We start from the raw sequence: 15375 nt of genomic DNA, 5'->3' as shown, positions 1-15375 counted from the left end.
TTAATAATAAGAGGATTGAAGATAATTAAAGAAGTTAACGATAATAATAGTGATGTTGTTCATTCACTATCTGAAGGATATAGAGAGGAGGAAATTGTGCGTGTGTGTGAGTGTGTGTGAGTGTGTGTGTGAGTGTGTGTGTATGTGAGTGTGTGTGAGTGTGTGTGAGTGTGTGTCTGTGTCTGTGAGTGTGTGAGTGAGTGTGTTGTGAGTGTGTTTGTGTCTGTGTGTGTGTGTGCGTGTGTGTGTATGCCACAATGGTGTCTTTTTTTAATACCCATGCTTACACTACTGCTTTCCCAGGTAATTGCTTGCCAGTATGGGCCAATTAGACGTGTAGATTAAAGGGCTGTGCACACAATTGTGATGGGATACAGGGGGTCATGAGTATAACAATAGGATTTCGAATTCTTCCTATGTCTACAAGGGAAGGTGGAGCAATGGGGCTTTCCAAGCTTCTGAGAAGCTGAAGAACTAGCAGAGTGTTGCTTAACTTGCTTCTTATTGTGCCTGGGTCCCACCCTTGAGCACACAGCACAGCCTTCTGCGTTTAGACAACACAGTTAAACTGTACAAAAATCAACATGGGACATAAGAAAAAAAATTCTGTAGCCCACATTATGTGGAGGAAGCAAATACCTGGGAAAATTATATTTTATTCTACATGGAAAAACACATGAGAAAAATGTTTTGTTGTTGTTGTTGTTTTGCTTTGTTTTCGTTGGCATGCATTAAAGCAGGCCCTCTGTAAAAGAGTTTTTCACAAGGCAAAAAATCAGGATGAAACGGACAATAGATTGAAGAGTACGTTAACTTGAATGTGGTAATAACTGAAGAAAATAAAGACCACAAAGAAGTGAAACCAACATTAAAGACTTGAAATCTTCACCGAAAATTACAAAGAAATGGTGTTATAAGAAACTGAATAAATAATAGAGGAAAACTTTAGAAGTCCTAACTGAATGTAGAAGAAAGAATGAAAGGTAGATGATATGTGAAGAGATAACTGAGAGGGTGGAGTAAGCAATATAAATAATAACACAACCAACTGCAAATAATAATGTGTCCCAACAAGACAACTGGAGCACATAAAATAGAAAAATACTCAAAGATCTATAAGAAAACATTCTTAAGATAAAAAGAGCAATAAACCTGATGATTAAAGCATATTTTCCATTATTTTATATATATATAACTTATAAGAAAGAAAATAATGAAAAGAGATCGACTCCCAGATGAATTTTATAAATATTTTGCATCTGAAGGATTAAGGTAATAATCTTCCCACCATCAGGCAAGAGAAAAATATTCACTGTAAAAGAGCAAAATTCAGGATTACCTTCTGTGTTCTTCATTAAAACATAAACAAAAAATAATTGGTGAGAGTGTATAGAATTTTGAGGAAAATTGAATGTAACACAAGACTTAAATACCCTGTCAAATCCACATACATATAAGAATTACAGGAAAAAATTTTTTTAACATAATCTAAAAAACACCTATTTCAGCAAAACAGGAGATGAATCAAAACTGAGAATTTAAGAAAAAGACAGATTTTCCTATGAAACAAATGACAGTGAGCATCAGGGAGGGATAAGGTAACAGAGAGAGCTCCTCTAGGTACTTGTATATGTGGTTATGCAATCAAATGTAAAAGCCGAAAATAAACACAATCGAATAAAATAATACTAACCTGGTTTATAAATTCAGATAATGTTTCAAAAAGCAAGTGTGGAGAACTCAGTAAAATTATGCTCTATTAATTAGGCCTACCCTCACTCAGCACCCTATTTTAAAATTACAACTCCCCCCTACCCCTTGGTACTCCTGATCTTCATTACTCTGGTGTTTGTTTTTTCTCTTTTTATGACACTTAACACCTTCTAAGGAAGTATCACGGTTTTTTATTATGCCTCTTGCACATTGTCTTCTGCTAGAATGTAAGTGCCATGGACAAATAACCCTAGAAAAGTCCTTGAAGCCCAGTAAGAGCTCAGTAAGTATTTGTTGAATAATTGAAATTCCTTGCCATTCATGGAAAGTGGCATGGAAATTATTGAATGACTGTTTATGATTAGAAAACCATGAGCAATAGTATGCTTTTAAAAATCTCAGAAATAACTAGAAGTAGAATATAAAATTGTTTAAGATTTTGTAACCACTTTGAAGGATAAAGGCAAACAAAAGTATTGTAAAAGACATAGCAAAAAAAGAAGGAAGAATAAAATGAGAACATCTGAAGAGTAACCTTACTAGTTATTGACAGTAAGCCCAATGTTAGTTCAAATGTATTGGTGTAAAAAGTTGAAGTTGGCAGAATTGCAAGGAATTCATTCTTAGGAAAAAAAAGTGTTTACTGCATCACTATTGAACTGTTGAATCAAGCAGATAAAACTCACTTAAGAGCAGAAAGAACTGGACAATTTAATTATTGACACTAATATTTACATATAAATTTTGTACCTTAAAAGCAGAGACTTTTTTTTTCAAATGTCTGATTTTTTACAATTATTAATTATAAAGAAATTGTGGTATATATACACAATGGAATACTATTCAGCGGTAAGAAAAGATGAAATAGGACCATTTGTGACAACATGGATGGATCTTGAGATTATAATGCTAAGCGAAGTAAGTCAGACAGAAAAAGCAGAGAACCATATGATATCACTGATATGTAGTGTATAAACCAAAAACAACAAAAGAACAAGACAAGCAAATGAGAAACAAAAACTCATAGACATGGACAATAGTTTAGTGGTTACCAGAGGGTAAGAGAGGAGGAGGGTGGTAGACGAGGGTAAAAGGGATCAAATATATGGTGATGGAAGGAGAACTGACTCTGGGTGGTGAACACACAAGGTGATTCATAGAGGATGTAACACAGAAATGTATATCTGAAATTTATGTAACTTTACTAACAACTGTCACCCCAATAAACTTTAATTAAAAAAAATAAAATAAATTAGATTTAGCAAAAAAAATTATATATCAGAGAAAACAAAACCTCAATAAAATATAAAAATGTAAAAAATTTAGACTATATTTCCTGACCCCAATTCAAATAAAATGTTTAACTACAAGGATTTAAAAAAATAGAAACAACTTTCAGATAAAAAATACTTATCTAAATGACAATTGGAATTAGGAAAAATAAATTTTAAGTACACTACAAATGACGTATACATTTAGAAGATAATTGACTATGCTACTTTATAAATTTGAAATCTCAATGAAAGAGATGTTTTTTCTAAAAACACAAAAAGGGTAAATTATTTTCAATCTTAAAAGGAACATTTGTGGCCCATGCATGTGAACTGATCTAGGACATAAATGTTGGAAAGTTAATCAATTAATTTGTGCTATCATCCAAAGATACAATTCAATTTTAACGTTGGGTGTTCCTTGAGAGATACTTAGATGTCACGCTTGATGAAAATATAATCTTATTAGGTGAGGAAACAACAAATTATATTACTTTTACAATGTCTCCAAACCCTCAAAATCTGCAGTAAGTTGAGGCATAGAGCCCCTATTTTAATGACCTCATAGTCCTTTTTGGTAAATAGAGAATGTGCTAAAATGATTTCAGTGTTTAAATAGTTCCTGGTTTTATCAAAACAGAAGTAGGAATGTACTGTGTTGGTAGTTTTCATCAAAAGAAAACAATATGGATCCAGTTTCTAATATAAACCATGAGTGCAATTTATCCTTTAATCCTCTCAACTCTATTTTGCAGATGAGGACACTGAACTTTAGCCAAGATCGCATAACAAAGTGGTACAAACAGTATTTGAACTTTGTTCTATTTGTCTCAAAAGCCAGATTGAGTCCTGTCTTTTCTACATAAGACGTAAATAAAGGCAAAGATAATTCTATTGAACATGGATTTATGAATTTCAGTGTTTAAAGAGTATGGGGGTTTTTAAGAATCTACTTCTTCCCTCCCCCCATATGAGACAAGAGTGCCAGTACTTAAATTAGAATATTGGGTGGAATGTATTTTAAAGTAATATACATATAGCATACAGTATAAAGTAATATTCTGAAATACTGACCATGATCTCACATTTAATGGCAAATAATGCTGAAACACTTGAAATGTAGTTTTATTTTCCCTTCTCTATCTTGGCTTACTAATGAAGTCCGTGTTAGTTTAGGATTTCTTTTTGTTTCATAGAAAGCAGGGATATTTATGAATATGATAATACAAACAATAACAAGGACAAGAAAACATACCTTTTATGACATTTTCTAGAAGTTCAGAGGCCTTGTATTATAAGATATCAGTGGTAGATTTACCTGGTAGGAATTTTGTCCAATAATTACCTTCTAGTTGGACAAAAGTCACGTTTTGCCTTTATTATTGCACATGACAACTTCCTCTCTTGAAAACCCTTCCTGTTTGCAGACAGACAAATACGTTTTCCTATTTATTTAATTATTTTTAATTTTACCTGCAAATGGGTATAGGAGTAGGTACTACTCCAGGGTTGCATTCTTGGAAGATATGGTTACACAGCAAAGCCTCTGCAGCCGGCCGGCAGACTGGACTCAGTGCTTTCAGTTCATTCCAGGCCGTGTGGACCAATAGTTCTTGGGCCTCCTCAGGGTCCACATAGGAATTGTTGAAGAAAACAAGAGCATCTTTTGCCAGTACAGCATTACACACTTCTCCTCTGTACTGGGCGCAGTAGCCTTTGTTATCTTTCTGTGGTTTACTGAAAGAAGCAATGAACAACATTCCCAATCACATGTTATTTCTTAGCATTCAGTCTGTTTCTTTCTTTTTTCTTTTTTTTCTTTTTTTTTTTTTAGTTTCCACTTCTGCATCACAAAATAGGAGACAATTGCACTAACAACTTGGTTGACATGTTCAATCTGAATATTGTCTTCATTTCCACCCACTATTATATCACTTCCAGCTACTCTAGGGGGCTATTATGAGGATTAAGGGTGATAATGGATGTGGAAAGCTTTAGAAACTATGCATATTTTTATCATTTACATTATAAATAGAATTTAACTGCTCTTAGTTAAGCAGCCTCACATGCTTCTTACAAATAAGCTACAAAGGCAAATAAATACATAGAAAAGAATATATTCATCATGATGATTAACAAATGATTGAGCATAATAATTACTCTGATCCAAAAAGCTTATAGCTTTACAAAAATAGTTTGTATTAGGATAGTTAAGTACCTGACTTTTATTGTATGCATACATCTTTGCGACACCTTCCATACACGGATTTTGTCACTCACACATCTTTCCAGCATTCTATTAAAGAATAAAAAGAGCCACATAGGGGAAGAAAGCATAGGATATGGCTCTCAGAGGAGCTAAGTAGCATCTTTAGCTTCGCTACTTTCTCATCAAGTGTCTTGGGGAAAGTCATATGATCACTCAAAGCCCCAATGTCCTAATCTGTATAGCGATGTAAGTAAGTATTCTGGACTCAAGTTATTGTGTGCTAAAGGGTAATATGTATGGAGAAAAATTGTAGAATCTCTAGGGCTAACCCAAAAATAAGATTTAAAGCTCATCTGCTGTAACAATTGAAGAGAACAATAGGGAGGATGGATAACGCTGCTGGTACTCTCTTCAGGTATCCACTGCCTTCTTAATGGCATGCTTGGAAAAATAATAATAATTCCTATACTCACCTGACAAATATTTATTGAGCACTTATTACGTGTAGGCACTGGTATGGTCTCAATATATTCTGATGCCTTCCATAAGATCTCTATCTTTAATAATGACAGAAAACTTTTAAGTTGTATTCTCATTTAATTTGTCCAACTGTTGGAATTTAGCATTTTGTTATCTTTATATAAAAGATTATAAGGTAAGAAAATTAAACAAATTGGAATTTGTGACAAATTTTATATTGTTAAGAAACCCTATTTGAATTTGAAAAATCGATACTTAGAAACCATTATTTGCTCGTCTTGCAAGCAAATCTATTAAATGAGATATAACTCATTCAGGTAAAACAGTGAACTTCCAAGAAACAATATACTTTAAAATAATGTTTGGTAATACAGAATTTTCCTCTAATTCATAGTTGCCTTTTAGTAATTAGCCAACATGAGTTTGACTGCATTACTTGTCGTTTGTTGGGGATTTTTCAAAAGAAGTCCTTGAATAAGAAAACATAAAACTCTCATGAAAACATGGGCCAGATAAGGTTGGGAAAACACCCAGAGAAAAAGCCATGACTACTCCTCTTAGGGAACCCAGTCTATAATAACACTAAGAAAGTTCAAGAGAAGCAAGAAAGCTGCGCTTTAAGGAACTGAATAATAATACCTAATAACCAGATATTGCTCAAACTGGTTTACGAAATGGTTTCACATATTAATATAATATCTTGGTAAAAAGGGAGGACGGGTAAGAGCAGGTGTGACTATTTTATTAACAGAAAAAACTGTATCACATAAAAGTTAAATGCGAATTTCCCCCAGTGTCTCTCTGCTGATAATTATTCATGCTGTCATGTGTTAACTATTGAATGACTCTGTTCTTTATTTTTCTGTATTTTTAAAATTAAAAGCATTCATAATTTTTCCTTTAATTACACAAAAACATTTTTCAAAAACATTGGAAACTAAGAAAAAATACACAAAAGAAAAATTAATGAAAATAGCCTCAGAGATTAGGATTATTAACAATCAATTGTCAATCTCTCCCTCTGGATTTCTGCTGCTACTTCTTTTAATAAAAGCCCTAAAAAAATCTTTGAACAACTTCAATTGGCTTAAGAGTATTGAGTCCTCATTTATTTTTGAGCAATAGCTATATGATGCAAAAAATAAAAATCCAAAGAAAAAAAGCAGACTAGATTTTGAATAGAAGTGAGATCTCAGTTATAGTTTTGGTCATTTTTACTGCCAGGTTGAAGCTTATACTAGCCTATGAAAACCCTTTGCATGCTGGGAAAAAAACATAAAATACAAAGTACATATAGTTCTTATTAATTTTCTACATCTTTGATGTTTCTGGGAGCATAAAAGACTTAGCTTTGGTAGTATATCTATGCTAGAATTAGTTCTAAAATGTAAGAAATACATAGGACCAAATATATCAATATGTTTTATATCTATCTCTATCTATCTATCTATCTATCTATCTATCTATCTATCTATCTATCTATCTATGAATCATCTAGAGAGAAAGAGAGAATGCCCAGTCACAGTTTCAGAGTTCAGAAACAACTTCTTTTTCCATTTTCTCTCTTCTTTTGCAGACTTCTAAACCTCAAATTTTATGCAACGTTCAAATTTTAGACACAAAACACAGAGACAAATTGGGCCATTTTATCCCTCAACCTCCTGCTATCACTTAAACAAAATTTAAAAGAAGCTCACAACAAAAATTGGTGAATAAGATAAATGCAAAGAATTTCCATGGTGTCCTCTGCTGTCTTTTGCAAGTGATGAGACCCCTCCCTGTCCAACTGAAGTCATGTTTCTCTGCAGGCAGATCTTGGGACTGCTGATGGAGCAATAGCAGAAGCAGCTGGTCCTGTTGTTCATTTGAACAGTGGGACAGAGGTCACAGGGATCTAAGCACAGAATGCTGGTTATTTTGGAATGATCTGCCAGACTGTCTCCCAAAATGCTAGTTACTATGGCACCTGGAGCCAGTCCCTCTCTCTCTCTTCCTGACAAACTAAACCTGGCTGATCTTCCTTTCTGTAGTTTCTCTTTTTAGAGGCAACAATGGATATTTCATCCCAAGTCCCTGTTTTAACTTCTTTTATAGCAGACAATTCTCCTTGGTTAAGTGGAGTATTTAAAGGATTCCCACTACGCCTTTTACTCCTATTTGCTTTAACATGCATGAATCCCATTTTTAAACACCATCTTGCGGTTTCTATGAGTGAGACCTCGACTTCCTTTGAACACATAACACTTTGTCCAAAGGGCACGTGCAGATGACCAGCTTTGGTTTGTTTGAGTTAAGACAACGCCTCCACTCCAGTGGAAACTCCACAGCTTCTGTCACCCTCCCTAGGGGTGGCATACCTGTACCTCTCCTCTGGTATAGACAACCTTCTTTCCTTATGTATGATCTGCCCGGTCTCCCATTGTACTTTCCCCAAAAGTGTGATGACTGGGCCTCTATGCCACTTCCAATCTCCAAAGAAAACTGGAATTGTTTTTATTCTTTCATGCCTAGTGTCTTTGTATGTGATTCATTCTCTAAGGCAGGATCAGCAATTACAACCCACAGGTCAGATTCCACCTGTTGCCTGTTATTATACTGCCTGTGAACTAAGAATGGTGTTTAAGAAGTGAAAGTTATACGAATTTTAAATTTCAGTGTCTATAAGAAGAGTCTGATTGGAGCAGATCCATGTTCGCATTTTGATGAATTGTCTATGCTGTTTTTGCCCTGCAACAGCAGAGTTCAGCAGTGGCAACAGAAACGGTATGGCCCACAAAGATTTAATATCTGGCCCTTTACAGAAAAAGTTTGCCAATCCCTGCTCTAAGGCATAGATAGATCAAATGTCATTTTTCTGAAATGCCAAACCCAATGTCCTCAAGGAGAAGGACATGGCCTTCTATGAAAAACACCTCTTGTGTTTCTTCTGACTAAAATTATTACCTATTTATTGTGTAAAATAGAGAGTGATGTAGCGGCAATTTTAAATTTAATTTTTTTTCAAAATTTATCTTAGCCCAGTATATAAATACTTTGTATATTTTATTTATTTGTACATATGTCAGTTATAATTAGTGTATACATAAGTATAATAGATAACAGTATTATATATACTATGCATAGTATATAATTATATCAACAGGATAATTAGAATTATCTTGTAAATATATTTTTGTGTCCTGCATTTTTACTTAGCATGATCGTTAGACATTTGCCTATACCATTATGTTTTTCAAAAGCATGGTCCTAAAATCACACCAATTTATCTTATTAATAGATAGTGACATTGCTCATATATTTCACTAATAAATATAAGGTTGTTTTGAATTTTGTTGTTCATACACTTATTATTTCCTTAACTAGATTACTAAGAGTGGATTTGCCTGATTAATAGATACAACAATTTTGAGGTTCTCAATAAAAATTGCTAAACGCTCTCTATAAAGGCTATAGCAATTTTCTCTCTACCAGCAAAGTTTGGGAGTGCTTATGTTATCATAAGTGAAAAGGGGTATGGCATTTTTATTTTATTAACATTTATTTGAGTACTAATGAGTTTAAAATTTTTCATTCGCATTTATGTGCATGGTAATGATTTATTTCTGTCTTTGAGTCCTTGGAATTTGTATTTGCTTCCATTATTATGTTGTCTTGTAATCTCTCTCTCTTTCTCTCTTTCTCTCTCTCTCTCTCTCTCTTTCTCTGTCCCCTAGTAAAATGTAAATTTCTTGGCGACAGGGAATATGTACAGTTTAATTTGTTTCTCTGCTTTCTAATATAGTGCCAGGAATAGAGTGAATAGTATAAAAATATACAGAGAGGGCAGGTGTGCCGAATCGTGTGTGAATGAAAGATGGCATCTGTTCTGCTAGTAGTCTGCATTTTAACATTTACCGCATTTATGTTCTACATCCCTTCTGTAGAGACTCAGCTTCCCTGTAGAGTTCTTAAGGATCAGGACTCTGTCTCTTAAAACAGGTAAAAGAATACATCAAAGCTATATGAACTGGGACAAGATCAAGAACTAACCAAATTTTCTTATGCATGAATTATTTCATTTCATAGAATTAGAAGCAGTGATTGGGGTTTTAGGTCTTGCTCAGTTCCTGTGCTATCTGGATTAGTATAGTAGTTACCAATCTAAGTTCTTGAGGCTGTCCTCCTGAGCTCAGATTGAGGCTTTGTGGTTTGCTATGTGGTCCGGGCAACCTTGGTGCATCAGCGATAAAAAAAATAAGAATAATAATAGTTCTTGCCCCATTAAGTCACTGAAATGTTAATATGAGAAAAGTGGTGATCAGAAATGTACTCCAAAACTTAACTGCTATTATCGTTATTACTATTATTAATCATTCTGAATCTGTGTCATCATTTGTAAGATTAGATAAAAATAGTTATCACACTTCACAGAGTTTCTATGAAAGTCAATTTTACTGCAAATAAAACACTGTAAGTTGCAAAATGTTATGTTACAAGATGATACTTTCTTATCACCAGGAAAAAGCAATGAGGGAAAGTTTGGGAGTCAGTTCTGGGTTCCATTTCCAAGCCTATAATTTACTAGTAGTCGTGTAAGTCACTGGAACTCTCCAGTTCAAAGGAAGTCTCTTAGTTTCTTTTCTGTACAATAAGGATAATAATAGTACCTATTTCATAGGATTTCCTGAGGATAACTTTAAATTATGCATGTGAAGCCCTTAAAACAATGCCTGATACTTTATAAGTGTTCAACAGATGTTACCTATCTTCATCTTCACCATTATCTTGTAAGAGTATTATTAATAAAAGCATTAGAAATTAGAACGTTTCTGAAAGATGACAGTGCTCAGCAAATAGACAATAAACGGCATGCCAAACAAAATTAAAACACAACAAAACAGAACATGAATGTAATAACGATATCTTACCTCCAGGCTGTTAACAGGAAAAGACGTTCCGTGGGAAACCAAATTAAAGGGGGAAAGAAACAAAAGTTAGCACATTTTCATCTTAAGGTTTGCAGGAGATAGCTTTGAAACCTCTAATCTCTAAGTTTCTGAAAAGTTCTCTGCTTTTGCTAGGAGGCCAGATACCACATTAACAAGGCAGAGTTGTAGACTGAGATTAAGAAAATAGTAAGTGTCTCCAGGAACTGAATTCTTTTCAAGTTGAAGCAACCGTGGGCACCATCAGCCCAGGCAGTGTCATAGCTCTGAATTTCCCTCTGTTAGCCACCCAGGGACTTTGCATGGTGAAAGCAAGATGTGGCGGTTAAATGGGAAGAGGTGAGAAGGGAGCATGGAGGAGAGCTGAGAGAGCTGTTATTCCCACAGACCTACTGGCTTCATGGCGAGCAACCTGTGCAGACACACAGGGTCTTGCACAGAGAAGGGCCACGTGCTTAGTTTAGTGCGCTCCTGAAATACTTAATTTTTTAACAAGGGACACTTGTATTTTTATTTTGCACTGGGCTCCATGAAATATGCCCACAGAGTGAAAGCTCAGGGCCCTGAGGGAGCTGCTCTCCCCTCAGGTGGATTAGGGGGCTCTTAGCACCAATGGCCTCAACTTGGACACTCCCAAGGCATGGGCGTCCTTGTGAGGGTATAGTGACCAGCATTTCTGAGTGATTCTATCTTTTTTTTTTTTTTTTTTTGTATAGGAAATCTAAAAGTTCACACTCTTTACCAAGCACTTTGTGATTTACTTCCTCCTGTCCTTCAACTCCCGTGATAAACGTAAGTAAAACATGCCTTGTCTAAAACTAATTGGCCTTAATAGAATGTCTCCTAATGTCTAGGTCTAACTCTGTCGGAAGGTTTTTAGGTCCATTGGGTGTCCTTCTTTTGCTGCCTTTAAGGATTCTCAAATGAATTCCTTTGAGAAGTCAATCTTCTTGAAAAACCTTGTAAACTCAATGTGTCTTTCTAATCATTCCTTTTTGCATGTGCGGGATTGGTGACCATGAGGACTTTTGTAACCTTGAATGTGTGACTCTTGTCTTTATGGACTTTTGTTAAAATGAGCCTAATGATGAGGGTCAAAAACCAACCTACATGAGGCACCTACATGACCCAAAACTCATGACAATTCTGCTCCTGTGCAGATAGAACAGATGGAAGTAGACAGCAGGAAGTTCTTCCAGAGAAAATGGTAGCTAATTGGAAGAGGTAAAGGAAGATTCTAAGAGCAGCTGAGTAAGGAAACTTGTTGAAACATCAGGAGGCCAAGGTTATGTATATCAAAGAGCCTTCAGTTTAAGATGTCAGAGGAGGATTCAATACCACGGAGACATGCCAAAGAGAGTCCAGGCATAGTACTTGGGTGGAGATAATAAAATTAGATAGGTTTCTATTTCAAGGACAAGTAGATAAAGAAAAATGAAATTAAGTTAAGAGTGCTTGGTTGTCTCAAGAATATTAAGAGAATCAGAGGATGCTTTTATTCACTGGGATTCCATGTGTTTCTTATAGGAATTTCTCCAGCCACATTTCCTTTTTTGGGGAGAGTGAGGAAAGAGGTCCAAGAACCTTGCAATCACAAACAAGTGCTTTTATCTCAAAACTTAAATTTTTAAAAATTCCAAAAATCTCAACAGTCATCAACATTTGTAGTATCTTTTAAATTATCTGGAAAAGTCAGTAAAAGTTTGGCTGTCTTCTAAACTATACAGCGACTCTAATGTACGAAAGCTGCCTGATTGTTAAAGGAATGCTTAACTCTTTTGCCTACCTGCAGAATAGCTGGTAGCAATTCAGTGTGGCTACTGGCTGTTACTCATTTATTATATTCCCTTTTATTAAAAACAAAAAAACCTTTAATCACTATGAAACCAGATAAAGCCACCATGAAATGCCAGGGGATAGTGTCTGTTTGTTGATAAAGACACTCTCTACCTATCATGGCTAAAGCAGTGAGTAGTATAGTTGATCACGTGCTCCTCCTACATCACCGTATGTCTCATAATTGGGGAGAGTATTAGGGGAAGTGTGACTATCAGACACGAGAGAGAGCGCATGAAACTTGGTAGTACATTCAGTCAGCTCTACTGATTACAAAATATGTATAACCCAAAGTTCTATTTATTTTATGTAATAGTGTGAAACATCAACTCCTAGAAAATAAAACTGCAGTTTCGCTTTCTGTGGTTTCAGTTACCTATAATCAACTGCGATCTGAAAATATTAAATGGAAACTTCCAGAAATGAACAATTCATGAGGTTTAAATTACGCGCCATTCTAAGCACCGTGATAAAATCTCGTGACTTTCTGCTTCATGGGGCCCAGGATGTGAATCATCCCTTTGGTCAGTGTCTCCACTCTGTAGACCAGGGGTGTCCAAACTGCGGCCCGTGGGCCAACTGCGGCCCACGATCCATTTTTAATTGGCCCGCAGCAAATTCCAAAAATATATTTAGTTTACTTAAATAAACCAGGTGAGGCAATACGTACTTCACTTCCAGTGAGTGGCCCGGCTCTTTGTGTATTTTACCGCATATGGCCCTTGGTGAAAACCGTTGAAAAAAGTTTGGACACCCCTGCTGTAGACGGTACCCGCCCGTTAGTCACTGAATAGCCAGCTGGGTTATCAGATCAACTGTGGTAGTATCACAGAGCTTGTGTTCAAGTAACCCTTATTTTACTTCACGGTGGTCCCAAAGTGCAAGAGTAGTAATGGGGGAAATTCAGAGATGCCAAAGAGAAGTCGTAAAGTGCTTCCTTTAAGTAAAAAGGTAAAAGTTCTTGACTTAATAAGGAAAGAAAACCAAATTGTATGCAGAGGTTGTCAATAGTAGTCTAATGCTATGTCACAATGCCTACGTCATTCACCTCACTTCTATCGTCGTAAGGAAATTGTATCGTCTCACATCATCACAAGAAGAAAGGTGAGTACAGTCCAGTAAGATATTTTGAGAGTGATCACATTCACATAACTTTTATTATAGCATATTGTTATAATTGTTCTATTTTATCATTAATTTATTGTTTATTATTTATTATTAATCTCTTACTGTGCCTAATTTATAAATTAAACTGTATTTATAGGAAAAATAAATTTATAAATTAACTGTCTGTATAGGAAAAACATAGTATATAGCATTCAGTTTTATCTGCAGTTTAGGGCATCCACTGGGGGTCTTGGAACATATTCCCTGTCCATAAGGGGACACTACTGTATGTGGGAAGGTGGGGACTCCAATGCTGACCCATCATATTTCTGTTTACTGCCCATTTTTGGTCATGCTACATATGTTCATTTGAGTTTTAAATTTAGTGATTAGAAGCTCCAGACCCTGAGGTCAGTCCAAAGAAGGGTCATTGCAAAAGGTGGGAGTGTTATCAATGTCATTCTGAATGGGAAATACAAATATGTATTTTCCTTTCGTTTATCCCTATGTCTATTTTTCCCCAGCTTTATTGAGGTACAATTGATTAACATTATATAAGTATAAGGTGTACAATGTGCTGATTTGATACACTTAAATATTGCAAAATGATTACCACCATCGCATTAGCTAACTCCTCCATCATATCACATAATTACCACTTTGTGTGTGTGTGTGTGTGTGAGAGAGAGAGAGAGAGAGAGAGAGAGAGAACATTTAAGATCTACTTTCTTAGCTGCTTTCAAGTATATAATACAGTATTATTAACTATAATCACCATGCTGTACATTAGATTCCGAGAATTTACTCATCTTATAACTGGAATTTTGTACCCTTTGATCAACAACTTCCCACTTCCTCCACCCCCAGCTCCTGGTAACTACCACTGTTCTCTTTCTATGAGTTAGGCTTTTTTATATTTCACATATAAATGAGACCATACAGTATTTATCTTTCTCTATCTGACTGATTTCACTTAGCACAGTGCCCTTGAATTTCATCCTTATATTGTCGCAAATGGCAAGATTTCATTCTTTTTATGGCTGAATAATATTTCATTATGTACATACACCATATCTTCTTTATCCATTGGTCCATTCACAGACGCTATTATGAATAATGCCGCAATGAACCTGACAGTGCAGATATCTCTTCAATATCCTGTTTTCATTTTCTTTGGTATAAACCCAGAAATGGGATTGCTAGATCATATGCTAGTTCAATTTTAAGTTCTTGAAGAAACTTTATACTATTTTCCATAGTGGCTGAACCAATTTACATTCCCACCAACAGTGCTGAAATAATCCCTTTTCTCCACATCCTTGCTGACACTTGTCAACTCTTTCATTTTTTTCTTTTTCTGTGATAAATGCCATTGAAACTTTGATAGATATTGAACTGTAGATTGCTTTACATAGTATGGACATTTTAATAATGTTAACTCTTCTGACCCATGAATACAGAATACCTTTCCATTTATTTATGTCTTCTTAAATTTCTTTCATCAAAGTCTTAGAATTTTCAAAGTATTGATCTTTCACCTCCTTGGTTAAATTTATTCCTATTTTAATGTTTTTGATGTTATTATAAATGTGATGGTTTTTTTATTTCTTTTTCAAATGTTTTATTATTAATGTATAGAAACACAACTGACTTTTGTATGTTGATTTTGTATGCTGCAATTTCACTTAATTGTCTGGTGGAGTTTTCTGGTGAAGTCCTTAGAATTTTCTATACATAAGATAATAGCATGTGCAAAGACAGTTTTACTTCTTCCTTTTCTATTTGAGTGCCTTTTTTTTCTTTTTATTGCCTGATCGCACTGGCCAGGACTTCC

General features: G+C 35.1%; 1 protein-coding gene across 6 annotated transcripts in view; it reads right to left on the bottom strand.

Moving 5' to 3' along the window:
• Window positions 1-15375, bottom strand: part of MUSK (muscle associated receptor tyrosine kinase) — an 85734-nt gene that overhangs the window by 11807 nt on the left and 58552 nt on the right. For all 6 annotated transcript variants that reach the window (XM_033123395.1, XM_033123396.1, XM_033123392.1 and 3 more), the window contains 2 exons: window positions 10581-10587; window positions 4458-4721 (listed from right to left, as the gene is read on the bottom strand). In XM_033123395.1, the coding sequence (XP_032979286.1) occupies window positions 4458-4721; window positions 10581-10587 (271 nt within the window). The remainder of the gene's footprint in view (window positions 1-4457; window positions 4722-10580; window positions 10588-15375) is intronic.

Source organism: Rhinolophus ferrumequinum, chromosome 12 (assembly GCF_004115265.2).
Source record: "Rhinolophus ferrumequinum isolate MPI-CBG mRhiFer1 chromosome 12, mRhiFer1_v1.p, whole genome shotgun sequence".
NCBI lineage: Eukaryota > Metazoa > Chordata > Mammalia > Chiroptera > Rhinolophidae > Rhinolophus > Rhinolophus ferrumequinum.
The sequence above is the reverse complement of the archived record's forward strand: the minus strand, read 5'-3'. Positions and strand labels throughout refer to the sequence as shown.